Source organism: Oncorhynchus mykiss, chromosome 12 (assembly GCF_013265735.2).
Source record: "Oncorhynchus mykiss isolate Arlee chromosome 12, USDA_OmykA_1.1, whole genome shotgun sequence".
NCBI lineage: Eukaryota > Metazoa > Chordata > Actinopteri > Salmoniformes > Salmonidae > Oncorhynchus > Oncorhynchus mykiss.
Genome location: NC_048576.1, coordinates 57,024,729 through 57,042,123, shown reverse-complemented (window position 1 = coordinate 57,042,123; position 17,395 = coordinate 57,024,729). Strand labels below are relative to the sequence as shown.

Below are 17,395 nucleotides of genomic sequence, written 5' to 3'. Positions count from 1 at the left end.
AAGGGATCACTAAGAAGTTTTTAACCAACAGTGCACTTCAAGAAGAGTTCAGAAAATATTTACCAAATAAACTAAAGCAATAATAAAAATAATAATAAAAAGTAACACAATAACATAACAATAACGAGGCTAGTAAGGGGTAGTAAGTTTTAAAGTTCCCCGGCGTACACATCACGGACAAACTGAATTGGTCCACCCACACATACAGCGTGGTGAAGAAGGCGCAGGAGGCTGAAGAAATTCGGCTTGTCACCAAAAGCACTCACAAACTTCTACAGATGCACAATCGAGAGCATCCTGTCGGGCTGTATCACCGCCTGGTACGGCAACTGCTCCGCCCACAACCGTAAGGCTCTCCAGAGGGTAGTGAGATCTGCACAACGCATCACCGGGGGCAAACTACCTGCCCTCCAGGACACCTACACCACCCGATGTCACAGGAAGGCCATAAAGATCATCAAGGATCTATCATCCAGAAGGCGAGGTCAGTACAGGTGCATCAAAGCAGGGACCGAGAGACTGAAAAACAGCTTCTATCAGACTGTTAAACAGCCACCACTAACATTGAGTGGCTGCTGCCAAAACACAGACTCAACTCCAGCCACTTTAATAATGAAAATTGATGGAAATTGATGTAAAAATATATCACTAGCCACTTTAAACAATGCTACTTAATATAATGTTTACATACCCTACATTACTCATCTCATATGTATATACTGTACTCTATCATCTACTCCATCTTTATGTAATATATGTATCACTAGCCACTTTAAACTATGCCACTTTGTTTACATACCCTACATTACTCATCTCATATGTATATACTGTACTCTATACCATCTACTCCATCTTGCCTATGCCATTCTGTACCATCACTCATTCATATCTTTATGTACATATTCTTTATCCCTTTACACTTGTGTGTATAAGGTAGTAGTTTTGGAATTGTTAGATTACTTGTTGGTTATTACTGCATTGTCAGAACTAGAAGCACAAGCATTTCGCTACACTCGCATTAACATCTGCTAACCATGTGTATGTGACTAATACATTTGATTTGCTATATACAGGGGGTATAGCATAGAAGAAATTTAGCTCATCTGGTAGGCTCGCGTCACTGGGCAACTAGCGTCTGGGTTTCCCTTCGTAGTCCGTAATAGTTTTCAAGCCCTGCCACATCCGACGAGCATCAGAGCCGGTGTAGTAGGATTCAATCTTAGTCCTGTGTTGACGCTTTGCCTGTTTGATGGTTCGTCTGAGGGCATAGCGGGATTTTTTATAGGCGTCCGGATTAGTGTCCCGCTACTTGAAAGAGGCAGCTCTAGCCTTTAGCTCGATGCGGATTTTGCCTGTAATTCATAACTCTGTTTGGGATATGTACATACGGTCACTGTGGGGACGAAGCCGATGACTGAAGTGTATGCTCCTCAATGCCATTGGATGAATCCCGGAACATATTCCAGTCTGTGCTAGAAAAACAATCCTGTAGCGTAGCATCCACATCCATATTGAGCAAGTCACTGGTCTGTCTGTCTGTCTCTCATACCGAATTCCTAGCAGCAGACTAGTAATTAATATCAGACTTGTTCTTATTCTGAAATTTTACAAACAGTATCATACTCACTCATTCTTTTTATACAAAAATTAGATGTAAACCTCATATCTGAGGCTATTATATAAACAGCGTTATGGTAATGTGGCCACACCGTCTCCCATGAGCTCCCCCAAGTTGTAACAAACGGACCAGTTCGTAGCCGGATTCTTCACCGATCTTTATTACCTTCTCCGGAACATGAAATTTGTTCGGAGCTCAAGTTCTGTGATGTGGAAGAAATTCCTTTGTTCTCTATGAAAATTCACTTTGTCTCTTATACTATGTGGCCATGAGGCGGGGTCTTCTCCTCAGGAATTTAGGACCTCTCTCTGACCACAGCAGTCTGGTTGTAGAAGCAGAGATCGGAGGATGGTGCTCGCTGTACCCAAAGAGGGCAATGTCATGACACCTGCATTAAAGTCCCTGGCCACGAGGAGCGCCGCTTCTGGGTGAGCGTTTTCTTGTTTGCTAATGGCTTTATAGAATTGGTTGAGTGCGGTGTTAGTGCCTGCATCGGTCGGTCTGTGGTGGTAAATAGAAGGCTAAGAATAATATAGATGAGAACTCTGTTGGTAGATAGTGTGGTCTACAGCTTATCATAATGTACTCTACTTCAGGGGAGAAATACCTAGAGAATTCTTCAATATTAGACATCGCGCACCAGCTGTTATTGACAAAGACACACACACCCCCACCCCTTGTCTTACCAGATGTAGCGTCTCTGTTCTGCCAGTGCATTGAAAATCCCCCCAGCTCTATATTATCCGTGTTGTCGTTCAGCCACAACTCTGTGAAACATAAAATATTACAGTTCTTAATGTCATGTTGGTAGGATAATCTTAATCGTAGGTCATCAATTTTATTTTCCAACGATTGCATGTTAGCAAGTAGAATTGATGGCATTGGGAGTTTAGTCGCTCGCCTACGGATTCTCGAAAGGCAGCCCGATCTGCATCCTCTTTTCCTCCGTCTTTTCTTCACGCAAATGACAGGAATCTGGGCCTGTTCCCAGGAGAGCAGTATATCTTCCTCGTCGGACTCGTTAAAGGAAAAAGCTTCTTCCAGTTCGTGGTGAGTAATCCCACTTCTGATGTCCAGAAGTTATTTTCAGTCATAACTAATGGTAGCAGCAACATTATGTTGTAACGGTCTTCTTGTGGTGAAGTAGAGGCGGACCAAAAAGCAGCGTGATTATATTGATTCATGTTTAATGAAAAAAGGAGAAACACAAAACAACAAACGTGGAAAACCAAAAACAGCCCTGTCTGGTGCAAAACACAGAGACAGGAACAATCACCCACAAACACACAGTGAAACCCAGGCTACCTAAGTATGATTCTCAATCAGAGACAACTAATGACACCTGCCTCTGATTGAGAACCATACTAGGCCGAAACATAGAAATACCCCAAAACATAGAAAAACAAACAGACTGCCCACCCAACTCACACCCTGACCATACTAAATAAATACAAAACAAAGGAAATAAAAGGTCAGAACGTGACATATGTACAAAATAAGTACAAAAATAAGTTACAAACAACGCAAAAAAAACGAACAAAATAGCACAATTGGTTACGGGCATGTATAACGTCAGCCATCCTCTTCGGCGCCATCTTAACTACTGTCCACATTTTGAGGTTACTGTAACTATACATTTCTTATTATGTAATCACATGAAGTGTGCATTTCCAAGATTGCATGCATAGGTTGTCATAGGTCTGTGGAGATCTTCACAATTGCTGTAATAATCTGTACAGAATTTTGAACGACATCGATCACTTGCTGTAATCTCAACTGCAAACAGGTAGTTTGGTTTTGCTATTAGATGAATCACAGTGATAACACATTCATCTGTTGTAAAAATAATAAAAATATGACATTGTACTCCTATTTTAGCTTTTCTCTGGTTTTAAATGGTTGAAATCACAGTGATAGACATTTGGTTGACAATTTAACCAAAAATCAGACATTGTTTTTCCATTGGAATTTGGTTGTGCTTTTAGATGGTTGAAAGCATAATGATAACATGTTGGAAATTCAACTAACTTTCGGCTGTCTTTTTGAGTGGGTGAATATAGGCTGCAATTAATCAACATCTCAACCAAATATTACCCAATCAATGACTGTCACGACTTCTGCCGAAGTCGGTGCCTCTCTTTGTTCGTTCGGCGGTCGACGTCACCTGCTTTCTAGCCATCGCCGATCCACTTTTCATTTTCCATTTGTCTTTTCACACCTGGCTTCACTCAACTAATTACTTGTTTATTATTTAACCCTCTGTTCCCCATGTTGTATTTGTGAGTGATTGTTTATTTGTATTTTCGGTCTGTTATGGTGTGCTCGTGATGTTACTTTGTACATTGGACATTTTGAGTAAAAGTACGTTGATTACTCATATCTGCTGCCCTGCACCTGACTCCCTACACCAGCTACACAGACCTTTTTACTTCGACTTTGAAAGTACGTGGTGTGTCCAGTGGGAGTGGACTAATTAAAAAAAATAGATATATTATTTCTTAACTACAGTAATCCCTGATCTGACATGACTGGATAGGTAGACGCTATGCATTAGAACCATTGCTTACATACTTACCGTCAATACTTACGTCAAGGAAGGGAAGGAGGACGGAGGGATGCATTTTGGAAAGTATTCAAACATGGACCAGAAGAAACACATCAGTTAACCACATGAGAATGTTAAAGTATTTGTGGGGAGTCAATTCTTAGGACTTCAAAACATTTAACATCTGACACAATTCTTTCCTTATGTGCACACTCTAATCTATGCCCCCTGTGACATAGGCCTATTGAACTGCCCAGTGGGCTAAATGACCTGTTTTTAAAGTCCCATTTGAACATGGCCATGTTTTCTGTTTCTCTCCTACAGGAGTGATCCTAAAAAGGGCAGATTCATGACTCTTGGGCTCCAGACAGCAGAAACAGGTGGATCCAGCTCCAACTCTGCAGAACACAGACTCCAGGCTGTACTGCCATGCAAAGGACACTTGGACAGGAAAATACAGTCTCAAACAACATTCTTCTCTCTTCAGCTCAATTATTCAACTGCTAATTATTTATACCTTCAAATCTTGGCAACAGACCTCAAATGATGCTCTGTTTAGGAGATAAACCGAGATAAATACAGCATATCATTCTTTCAGAGACAGAAGCAGCCGCCCTCCTTTGTTCACCTCATAATAAGAATAAGAATACCCTAACCCTAAAAGCACTGTTCTCTCAACATTGCAGAATTAGCACTGAGTATTAGTTGAGTGTTGGTTCATTACCTCAAAGCTCCATGGTTTATAACACATTTTTAGCAGCCCTTCTACTTTATGGGAGAACCACCGATTTACAACTTGATATGACCATTATAACAGTTCCATAACATGTTTATAACACGGTTATTTATACTTTATGGTAGCACCACCCATTTCAAACCTCTTCCATCGGCACAGAGCCCTCAATGTTGTCTTCAAGAGACAACACTAGAAGGACTACTGGTGGGGTACTCCACTTCGAAAGACAAATAATTATGTATTTACAGTTTGCGATTGCCATGTGAATTCAATAAACCATGTTTTGAGTTTAGGTTTTACTCTTGTATGTCCTTTTACAGGTTACTTACAAAATACAAAATTATTCAAAAATTATTATAATAATTGTTTTCTTTTATTGTGTGCCTAGGTGTACAAAAAGCATGCAAAAATAGCTTCTGTATATATTTGGTACATATTTATATATTTTTGTAACAGCTGCATTCAGTACAGGTGGGCCATGCTTTTTTGTTTGTGGGACTTTACGAACCTTGACATTCAAGCCCCATTCATACCTGCTTCTAACATGCATCCTTCATCCTGATCTTGTCCGTTATAAATTCTGATAAATCATTTCACAATACGTCTTTAAAATGCCTACACTTGACTAAAAATGTGGACACAATAATAATGTGGAAGAGATCAGGACACGACGCAGATTAACACCAGGTATAAACAGGGCTTCAGAGAAAGGCGAAACAGTGCAGACATCTATCAACACAGGAAACAGGACCTTTTAACACAGAGACTGGACAATCCCATATGATACATAGCAGCGATGCTAAAACCATGACACTGTCCTAATCTTAACATTATGTACACTCTCACAGGCCTGTTTCATCTGTTGAAGACGATTCCCTCTTTACCCCTGGTTGAAGGAATTATAAAAGTGTCAATATCATCCAGCTCAACTCCCAAGACAATGTAATGTACCTGGACTAATAGACAGAAAGAAAGAGCACCTGAGTGCATTTAGAATCAGAACACAACACTGAAGTAATCTAATGACAACAACATTGCACTTCTGACACACACACATACCTGTACATATAAACACATACATTACAAAGGTAAATACACCTTAGACACGGATAAAGATTATTGCGAGTGCAGTGCTCCAGACAGACTGTTTCCCTTTAGCATCACCGTCAACATATAAAGTGCCATCTCATCAGAGGGGACTTGAACATGGCAGACAGCTGGTTCACAACAGGTGCCGTCTTTGTTCCAATCCCAACAGCCCTTCAGTTAGGAGAAGTTAGTCACCGGTCAGTCTGTGGGTTAAGACAAACCCTTAAAAGCTCCATCAAAAAGCAACTACGTCCAGCGCAACACGAACATAGTGTTCACCCTAAAGGTAGCAGGGGAAAAAAGTAAAGGTAACAAAATAAAAAGCCATAGCAGAAAACAAAGCAAGCTCTTCATATGGTTGATTGAAACTCTGCACTTGAAATTGCATGTACCGGTAACAGAAATGATAAAAAAAAAATATATATAAATATATATATATATATATATATATATATATATATATATTCACAAAGACAATTAAATATGGCTGCCGTAAATAGGTGACACTGACGTGTAAAGGCAACAGCAGGGCAATGAAGAAGAAAAAGACTGGGAAAAAGAGAAGATGGGAATAAGTGAGTGAAAGAGAGAACACTCTCTGGCCCACAGGGAATGCATAATAAAGCTTTTTTCTTCCACTACGATCCCTCTACCCCTCTACCCATTCTCTGACTGTAGCACCTAACAGGTGCACTGATATGTCCACCAGAGGGTTACGATGCATCCAAAATGGCACGCTAATCGCTATGTAGTGGCTATTCCCTATACAGTGGCTATTCCCTATACAGTAGCTATTCCCTATAGTGGATATTCCCTATATAGTTGCTATTCCCTATATAGCTATTCCCTATATAGTGGCTATTCCCTATACAGTGGCTATTCCCTATACAGTGCTTATTCCCTATATAGTTGCTATTCCCTATATAGTGGCTATTCCCTATATAGTGGCTATTCCCTATATAGTGGCTATTCCCTATATAGTGGCTATTCCCTATATCGCAGCTGTCGACAATGTGCCATTCAAAGGTAATTTCCGAATGCGCCGACATCTGCAACGTTTACCATGAATGCAATCTCAGCAAATGTAGGAACATTGCCTTTAAAAGCTGAATTGTCAACACAGTGTGATAAGACTGAATCCTGGTTTTAGAGAGACAGACAGACAGCAATATTACACATCTCCCAAACACACATCTACTGACATCAGGTCTTCCATACTGCCTATAAATACTGCATGACTAAGATGATATTATAGGAAACATGTTTTGAAGTTGCATAAATTGTGTCCATCATTTCTATGATTGTGCACACAATTAGTAGTTTTTAAAATTGAGAGGCTCAAATCACAGAGGCTCAATTCAGAAGAGGCATTGACCCTTGTATATGTATATGCTACCCTCCTATCGATTCTCAGAACCTAATTTCAATGGAGTGTTTTGCACAATAGAATTGCATCAAGTCGGAAGAGAGGGATGAATGGAAATCACTCCACTGGGCCATTCTCTGCCACATGGGGATTGTGTGGTTGTGAATAGATAGTTGTTGTTGTTTGTGTTGTTCCTAATCACCATATTGTAATGGTCCCTGGAAGAGCTGTGGAACAGATCGCTGTGCTCTGACTGACAACACGCTTTCATATATAGTACAAAGTGCCTGAGCTGGCAGAGAGAGAGGGAGGGAAACAGAGAGAGGTGGAGGGATAGAGAGGGAGACAGAGAAGGAGAGAGTGGTGTGGAGGAAGGGAGAAGGAAAGAGAAAGGGGAAGAGAGGGATAGGCAGATAAACAGGGAGGGGGGGAGAGAGAGAGAGTCCCCTCTTTAGCTGTTTGTCACAACCAAACAAAGAAACACCATGACAGCTATTAAAGTTCTGAAAGCTCCCTCTAATTACAGAGTCTAACTGGAGATTATCCATCACACACACTTACACACGCACTTCTAGGGCCGCCCAGGGGCATTTTGAAGGGAAAATACATCCCAAACTTTCCTGATAATTTGGTCAATATATCCTAACCACAACTGAAATACCAATCATTTCTGTATTACTTTAAACTCTTGGTCTAACTCTAACACTTCATAAAGTGACCACCAAACTCCTCCTTTAACTACATTTACATGTCATAACCAATTATTACATTTGTGCAGCCTTCACCATGCTTGGATGTTGTGAGAATAACACAATTATTACATTTGTGCAGCCTTCACCATGCTTGGATGTTGTGAGAATAACACAATTATTACATTTGTGCAGCCTTCACCATGCTTGGATGTTGTGAGAATAACACAATTATTACATTTGTGCAGCCTTCACCATGCTTGGATGTTGTGAGAATAACACAATTATTACATTTGTGCAGCCTTCACCATGCTTGGATGTTATGAGAATAACACAATTATTACATTTGTGCAGCCTTCACCATGCTTGGATGTTGTGAGAATAACACAATTATTCACATTTATTTCATAAATTAACCTTTTACTAATCAAGAAACAGTACATACAAACACCATTACCTGCTTTCACTTCCATTTTGAAATGGAGAAGAATGTATAAAGGACAAATAACCCAGTTTACTGCTGTACAATCTCACATGCATCCCTATCAATGAATGGGCCAATTTCCAATGAAGTTTTTCCTAAATTGAAATAAAACATTTACTTGGTTCTGGGAGGGTGATTAATTGGCTGCATAAATATGATTAGTGTTCCCCCTTTCACAATTGTGGGCTTCAAATGTGTTTTAAGGAGGATAGGTTGCTGCTTCTTGTCAGAGTCTAGGAGACAGGGGAGAGAAACAGGCTTGCTTCATCCTACTGCCTGAGATTCAGAGAAACAACACGTCTCTAATTCTGTACCCTACTAAAAACATTAGAGAATGAAGGGGAGACAATTAGAGCAACACAGAGGAAGAGACCAGTCCACACAGACACCAAACCACATCACCCCCACCCTGAAACTCCACTGGCTCCCAGTTCAATACAGGATCATTTTCAAAATGCTCACATACCTTACTGACCTCCTGCACCCCTACACTTCACTGCGCTTTTCTGAAATTGGCCTCCTAACCATCTCTCACACCAGGCTCTGCTCCATGGGAGACAATGCTTCTAGCATTGCAGCCCCCCCAACTCTGGAACTCCCTCCCTCTCCAAGTCAAAACCTCACAATCCATACGCATATTCAAGTCCAGACTAAAGACACACCTCTTCACATTATCTGTTGTCTTAGAGATCCCTCACTAGTTCACATCCCTAGTTAGTGTCATCCTGTTTAGTTTTTTTCCACCTGGTTAGTCTGTCCTTATGTTCGGTGTAGTTTTATATACTTACTCATTTTAATGTATGATTTTATTGCTTTTAATCGTGCAGATTAGATTGTGTACGTAAAGTGAATTTGGGTGTCTTGTAAAGTGCTTAAAATATATTATTATTATTATTACTTAAGGGTTATGTTGACAGCTTAGCATGTACGGGTGAGATAGACAACAATGACATTACACCGACACACACATTTATGATCTATGTACAACGCTGCAGCATTAATGGGGCAATCCGCAGATGAAACAATAACAAAAAGGTTCCCCTCTGTTTTGGTAAAAAGCTGAAAGATGGGCCTGGAAAAATGTAAACACTCTGATATTAATAGATAGAGCTATGGATGCAAGGACTGACCCTTCAATATATACAAATGATAGTGTCAAGCATATTTTGAGGCTATACAGTGTGTGTTTACAGACATTGGAGTAAAACAAGCTTTTGGTTCTGATGGGGTATGGCAGTTAAACTAAGCTTATGAGGCATTTATAAGTTATATTCTTCAAGAATCATAGGTATATATAATTAATACATTTATAAGTCCAAAAATGTATGAAGCGTCTGCAGATTGCCCCTTCAAACTACTGAAAAAAAGCCCTGTGTGTATGTCTTGTTTCAAACGGTAGGGGGCGTAATAATGTCAGTTGCATGCTCCAGTCTCTTGGTCATGCTGGCTCTTAGGGCACCAATATTGTCCACTGTGAATGGTGCCTCTGAACAGCGATAACGTTCACCATGCATTGTCTAGGTAAAGTGACATCGAAACACGAAATTCCTCTTCTCCTCAGCAACATAATGCCAGCAGACGGACATACAGCAGGAATTTCCAGTAGTCTTGAGTACGCCTGGCAGTGGTACAGTGTTGTCTGGGTTCTATGTGCTTCTTTGGGTGATTACACGCAATGATGGAGTGAGGAGAGATCAGGGAGGGATGGAGGGAAGGAAAGGATTAGAAGAGCGGAGTGCATCATAGATTTAAAGGGAGAGAGGCAATGTACAGATTGGGCTTTAAAGGGGAACGGCATATCATTTTTAAAGGGGAAGCCATGCTTGAGTTGAACCACTTCTCACAAGTAAAAACACTGTTTCAGTCCAGAAGCACTGAAGGTAGGAGCGTAAGATTGCGGTTAAGAACTGTGTAGAACTGGGCTGAGCTGACTGGAGGAGAGGAGGAGGAACGGGATTCAGGAGAAGGGTTCATCTTCATGTAGGTCTTCGAGCTCTCCCTCCCTACTTCCCTCTCCACTGCTGCCCTTTCTGAAAGAGTGACAGGAGACATATAGAGGGGAAGAGAGAGAGAGAGAGCGAGACAGGGAACGAGAGAAACCGTAAAAACAAATACATATTTTTGTTGTTGTTGCCTTCTTGAAAATGTGAACTTTCATGTGCCTTAATCACAAACTGGTATGTGATCTGTAAATATGAATACAAATATAAAATGACAAGCCTAGTTTATCCCAAAATAAAAAATACTATAGTATACTATGGTTAAATACTATAGTATTCACTGTAGTGTTTTTGCGGACTTCTGTATAGTATTTACTGTAGTGTTTTTTTTTTTTATAGCTTTGACATAGCAGTGGGGGCTTTGTCTTTGAGGAAATCTACTGGACAAAATACTCCAACAGCAAATTTTCCATAACCTGTAGGTAGGTAGGTAGGACTGAAGTCTGAACAGATCAGTTCAGAGTTTCTGCTCTTTTCTATAACCTGTAGGGAACACAATATATCCCAATTTGTGCCACCCATAAATGAGAAACCTACATGCCAAGTATAGATATTGGTGGCACAAATTGGGATATGGTGAGGGGAATGGGCAGGGTGTATGCAAATTATATAGTGTAGTATATACTAAAGTATTTACTGTAGTGTTTTTGCAGACTGTAGGGTTGTTGTGGATATTACTGTAGTACTGTGATGTTTTTGCAGTCTGTATTGTACTGTAGTATTTACTATAGTATTGCACAGTATACTACACATTTCTATAGTAAGTACTACACATGATCGAGGTGTGTAGTATAGTATTCTACTGTATACCAGTTTACTACAGAATTCTATAGTAAGTACAGTAGTATTCTATAGTAAACTGTAGTATTTTTGCATGTGGGTAGCCAAGGAGAAAGCACTTAGCTATAGGGAGAAAGACAGGATCGTTCCTGACTTGCCACGATTGGCTGAGATAACAGATAATATGGTGCTGATGAACTTATTTAGCTAGCTAAACAAAGGAGACAAAAAATATCCATTCACATAGAGTCCCGTTCACATGTGAAGTCTAACAGATGGGTGGGACTAAGGCTTAAGAGGGTGTCTACAATGCTGAATGGGTGTACACAAAGAAGAGCTCTCCAGCAAGTGTAAAAACCTCAAAAGTGGGTAAACAAGTATATCAACTTTCATAGCAGCATTACTTTCCCATAATTTTCTCCAATTGCAGTATATGATATGGCATTTCGAAGCTCGGAGTCTGCACTTTTATAAACTGTAAAGTCCTATTTTTGTCACAAATTTAAATAAGCTCTTGTAACCAGTCACATATTTAATCTCTATCATACACGTGGCGAGAAACAAGAGCCACCTTATGTCATCGCATTGAGAAAGGCAAGAAACACCATCTTCAATGACAACACACAGAAATGGTGACAACAACACGTCATGTGTAACACAGGGAGATGGCAGTCGGAGACTTTTGAGTCACAGTTTGATTGACAGTTGGGGAAAAACATTTGCCCCGCGATTCTCATGAAGGAACACCAATGGATAAGGACAACAGGATGGGGGGTTGTTAGGAATTTTGACAGACAGCGTGCCAGACCAATGACCACACAACTTTACCTTAGAGAGGGGTGGAGTTTTAAAGAGTGGCGGAACGGCCACGCATCCCTGCAGCAGATAGAGCGGGGAAGAAAACGGACACAGAGTCAGAGGTCAGGAGAGGTCGTTGGAGGGTGACGGAGAGCTATGAGCATCCTTCCACCACTACACTCATCCGGGAGTCAGTTGCCCTTCGACATTGATCAGCTCAGCTTTGAGGTTTTTCCCTAACGGTTAGGGATAGGGTCTGTGGAGGGTAAGCTGATCCTAGATCTGTGCCTGAAAGCATCCATCTGTCATGCAATGTCAGTTAGCCTACATTAGTGTGTAAGGTTTGTAGAGACGGGGTGGTTGGGTCATGTCCTCAGCAGGGGGCAGTGGTGTTGTGCTTCCAAGTTGATGGGCAGGGTTAAAATAAAATAAATTAAAATAGTATTGGCCGCATACACATACAGCTCTGGAAAAAATTAAGAAACCACTATAAAATGATCAGTTTCTCTGGTTTGACTATTTATAGGTATGTGTTTGGGTAAAATTAACATTTTTGTTTTATTCTATAAACTACTGACTACATTTCTCCCAAATTCCAAATATTGTCATTTTAGTGTCACGTCTGCTCCTGCTCCTCCCCTCCGGTGTACGATGTCACCAGAATACTAACCAACAGTCCTGGGATTCATCATTACACACACCTGGCACTCATCATTACGCGCACCTGTGAATCATTATGATTCACACCTGGACTCCATTACCGTCATCATTTCCTCCCCTTTATATGTCACTCTCCCATGTTCATTCACCAGTTGGTATTGTTCTTGTGCATCGGTATACTGCCTTATGTTAGTGTCGTGTTCTTGGTTTTGTTGTTTTATTAAAACGTTTCACCTGAACCTGCTTCCGACTCCCAGCCCCATCATTACATTTAGAGAATTTATTTGCAGAAAATAAAAACTGTTCAAAATAACAAAAAATATGCAGTGTTGTCAGACCTCGAATAAGGCGAAGAAAATAAGTTCATATTCATTTTTAAACAACACAATACTAATGTTTTAACTTAGGAAGAGTTCAGAAATCCTCCACCAAATTTCACAGTGGGTGCAGCAAGGCTGGATTCGGTCAGATTTGTCTTTGTGAAGGATGCATGAAAAAAATCCACGTACAAGGTTGTCCTGGAAGAAAACTTGCTTCCTTCTACTCTGACAATGTTCCCCAACTCTGAGGATTGTTTTTTCCAGCAGGAAAATGCTCCATGCCCCACAGCCAGGTCAATCAAGGTGTGGATGGAGGACCACCGGATCAAGACCCTGTCATGACCATGAAACCATGAAACTTCTGGAATGTGAGGAAGATGGATGGTCAGCTCCTTTGTTTTGTTGACGTTAAGGGAGAGGTTGTTTTCCTGTCACCACTTCGCCAGGGCCCTCACCTCCTCCCTGTACGCTGTCTCGCCGTTGTTGGTAATCAAGCCTACCACTGTTGTTTCGTCTGAAAACTTCATGATTGAGTTGGAGGTGTGCATGGCCACGCAGTCATGGGTGAACAGGGAGTCCAGGAGGGGGCTGAGCACGCACCCCTGTGGGGCCCCTGTGTTGAGGATCAGCGGGTGGAGGTGCTGCTACCTTCACCACTTGGGGTAGCCTATCAGGAATTCCAGGTCCCAGATGCACAGGTTGGGTTCAGACCCAGCCTGAAGGCTGAGCTGTAGTCAATGAACAGCATTCTTACATGCTGTAGGTGTTCTGCTTGTCTAGGTGGGATAGAGCAGTGTGCAGTGCGATGGTGATTGCTTCCTTTGTGGACCTATTGGGGCGGTACGCAAATTGCAGTGGGTCTAGGCCCTAGGGTGTCGGGTAAGGTGGCGGTGATATGATCCTTAACTAGCTTCTCAAAGCACTTCATGATGACAGAAGTGAGTGCTATGGGGCGATAGTCATTTAGTTCAGTTACCTTCACTTTCTTGGGTACAGGAACAATGGTGGGTATCTTGAAGCAAGTGGGGACAGCAGACTGGGATAGGGAGAGATTGAATATATCTGTCAACATTCCAGCCAGCTGGTGTGCACATGCTATGAGGACACGGTTAGGATTACATCTGGGCCGGCAGCCTTGAGAGGGTTAGCACGCTTAAATGTCTTGCTCACGTCGGCCACGGAGAATGAGAGTGTACAGTCCTTGGGAGCGGCCCGTATGGGTATCACTGTGTTATGTTTGGATGTTAAATGACAAGACAGTCATTGATGCAAGTAACCAGTGTTGTTCAGCACATTCCAATACATCTGGGTATATCACTGTTGTTGCAGTAATTAACATTTACCAACAGATGGTAAACAACGTGCCATCTTACACTTTTAACATATTCCATTTGATAAAATAGGAAAGGAGCTGTCAATTCACAATCACAACAAACCTAGTAATAACATCCAACATGAACAGTTCAGTTTTGTTTTTAAAACACATTTTGATAATCTCTTCAATTTTCAAATTTGTAAACTTCTTTAAAAAAAAGTGTAAAAAAAAATCTTTGTCTGTCAACAGTCCATAATAGGAAACCTACAGATGAAGTATTTTAGGTGTCAGGGACAGCCGCCCACAGCGTGAAAAGACTGCTTTTCTGTGAGGACTGTGGGATCACGGCAGGCGGGTCACATGACTATCTTAGGGAAGTGCTGATGAACATGGGAGTCCTGATGGGTGAGGGAGCGGCTGCCCTGTAATCCCTTGGCTCTTCGCCCAGTGAGTCAGGCCCATGACTTGCTGGTGGTCCGTTCTTTGTCATGTGACCCCTATGACCATCAGGGTTCTGAGTAGGTGCTGGCTCAGCAACCCGAAGGTCAAACCTATTACGGTGGTACAGTGATCCATTCACTTTGACCAAGTAGGAGCGTGGTGCAACTTTATGCACACAGGATGCGAGTCTCCAGAGGCCCGTCCGGTCCCCTGGTAGTGGCTTCATCCGCACCGCTTCACCTACCATAAGCTCAGGTAAGTAATTTGCTGATTTGTCATTGATGAACTTGGACATCTGTCCTCTGTGACAAAGCTTCTCCAGCATGTACGTCACCACACAGGGCTCCAGGAGAGTGTTGGCTACTGGCAGAGCTGCTTTTAAGCTCCTTGCCATGAGGCGCTAGGTCGGGCTGCTATTCATGCCTTCAGTTGAGAGTATTGCGCCACTGCAGGACCGCTTTCCAGGCATCCTTGCCTTTGCAATTTTGACTCCCGACTCTGCCTTCCCTTTGGATTTTGGGAAGGCAGAGTCGGCAGGGTGACATGGCGATGAGGTGACATGCTCAAATTAGTATTCTGCAGAATATTTCCGGAACTCAAAACAGGAGAATTGGGGTCCATTATCTGAGATTACACTACATGGCTGGTCATAGCAGGCAAATTGCGCATTGCAACGTTTGATCGTCGTCACTGCTCAGAGGTCGGGGAGGAAGTCAATCTCCCAAAAGTCTGAGTAATGATCGAATACCAGAAGAAAGTCTTTGCCACTGTGCTGGAAGAGATCTAGACTTCCTATTGTCGCTCTCTGTTGCTCAATGGCATATTCAATGCAGATGGTGCATTTACTGACATTGTCATTTATTTCACTCTGCATTCCTGGTCAATGCAGCATGTCACATGCTTTTCTGTAACAGGCCTCACCTCCAATTTGACTTGAGTGCATGCGCACCAACATCTCATGGTGCAGGGACCGGGGAAGAACAGCTATCTGACCCTTGAATATCACTCCATTTTGAACACTGAGCTCCTCTTTGACTGGCCAATATTCTCTGATGGCTAGAACAGGTTCTTCCGTGCAGTTGGGCCAGCCCATCAGAATCACAGACCTCAATGCCTGGAGGTTTTCGCCCCGGTCTGTGTGCTGTCTGATTTGTAACATTGGGGTAGTCAGTCTGGTTGACGTGTTCAACATCCACTTGCTCTGTTTGTAAGCTGCAAACTGTGTTGTTCATGCATGGCGCATGTGTGTGCCTGATGTAGTAGCCTTGCTGAGCGTGTTACTCACCTACATCTCGGCCCTGGTTTATACACCACCTTGAGGTTGTAGCTTTGTAGAGGCAGTAGCATTCTCTGCAGGCTTGATCTGTCTCTGCGGTAATGATGTTGTGCCCATGCAGGTAGTGGCAGAAGCGTTGCCTTAAAAACACAATGCTGAGGCACTCCTTCTCTATCTGGGCATAGTTCTGCTCTGTTGGAGTGAGCGCTCTAGAGGTGGGCCCCCCTGCATGATGCAACAGCCCAGTCCATGCTGACCCGAGTTACTCTGAATCGTGACAGGTTTTGACACATCGTAGTATCGCAGTACAGGTGTCTGGGTGACCAGTTGCATTATTTTCCTCACGACTGCGTCATGTTTTGGGAGCCAATGCCAGATGGCGTTCTTGTCCATGAGCGTCCTTAGTGGCTCACACACCTGCGAGAGCCACAGCAGGAACTTGGCCAGGTAGGTGAGGAATCTGACGAAGCGCTGCAGTGCCTTCAAGTCAGATTGAGGGGGCATGTCCAAGACAGCCTTCACTTTCTCAGGATCCGCTTTCAATCTGGTGCAGGACAAGATGTGCCCGTGAAAGTGGACCTCTGGCACTTTGAACTGAAGCTTTTTTATGCTTAGCTTTAGCTTGACCTGTCTGCATCTGTCTATCAGGGCCAGCAGCATGGAGTCATGGTCAAGTTCTGCCTCCTCATCACCGTCTCCACAACCAACTACGAGGATGTCAAGTGCTATGGGTTTCACGCCATTGAGTCCCACCAGCAGCTCGTGCTGTTTCCGCTGATACACATCTGGATCCACGGAGACCCAAAATGAGAGCTTCAACCACCTCTTCCTGCCCCATGTTGTCTAAAAGGTGGTCAGGTAGCTGCAGTACTCGTCGAGCTTGCACTACAGGAAGTCAGCTCTGGCATCTATGAGCATGAAGACTCAGGACTTCAGGAGCTTGTAAAGAACATCCTCTAACATGGGAATAATAACCAGTGCCTGGTTGAGGTGTTTAGAATCAATGCATTGTCTGATTTCTTGACAATAACCATATTACTTACCCAGTCTGTAGGCTCAGTGACAGTTGTGAGGTGTGTATCTTCTTTGATTTGTCAAGCTGAGCCTTTGCAGCTGCTTTTATAGCCACTGGTACATTGCGGGGTGTACACTGGACAGGCTGGATTGCTGCGTCCAACTCAAAGTGGACTTCGCGTGAACTGACTCGACCGGTGAGTTGAAGACTCCATGGTATTTGCTTAGGAGTGTCTCCTTGCTGAGGGGCCCAGCCTGGACTTT

At 42.5% G+C, this 17,395-nt stretch overlaps 2 protein-coding genes across 8 annotated transcripts in view; one reads left to right on the top strand and one right to left on the bottom strand.

The window, feature by feature from the left end:
- Window positions 1-5,253, top strand: part of LOC110537827 (P2X purinoceptor 1) — a 52,646-nt gene extending 47,393 nt beyond the window's left edge. For all 6 annotated transcript variants that reach the window (XR_005035031.1, XR_002475681.2, XM_036937859.1 and 3 more), the window contains one exon: window positions 4,488-5,253. Coding sequence is in view for 1 of the 6 variants with exons in the window: in XM_021624246.2 (XP_021479921.1) it covers window positions 4,488-4,493 (6 nt within the window). In the remaining 5 variants the exon portion in view is untranslated. The remainder of the gene's footprint in view (window positions 1-4,487) is intronic.
- A 3,168-nt stretch (window positions 5,254-8,421) lies between these two features.
- Window positions 8,422-17,395, bottom strand: part of camkk1a (calcium/calmodulin-dependent protein kinase kinase 1, alpha a) — a 120,680-nt gene continuing 111,706 nt past the window's right edge. The window contains exons 16-17 of one of the 2 annotated variants that reach the window (XM_036937856.1): window positions 12,136-12,183; window positions 8,422-10,557 (exon numbers count right to left, since the gene is read on the bottom strand). In XM_036937856.1, coding sequence (XP_036793751.1) covers window positions 10,485-10,557; window positions 12,136-12,183 — 121 coding nt within the window. In that variant the 3' untranslated portion in view covers window positions 8,422-10,484. The remainder of the gene's footprint in view (window positions 10,558-12,135; window positions 12,184-17,395) is intronic. The other variant, XM_036937858.1, reaches the window with a different exon arrangement.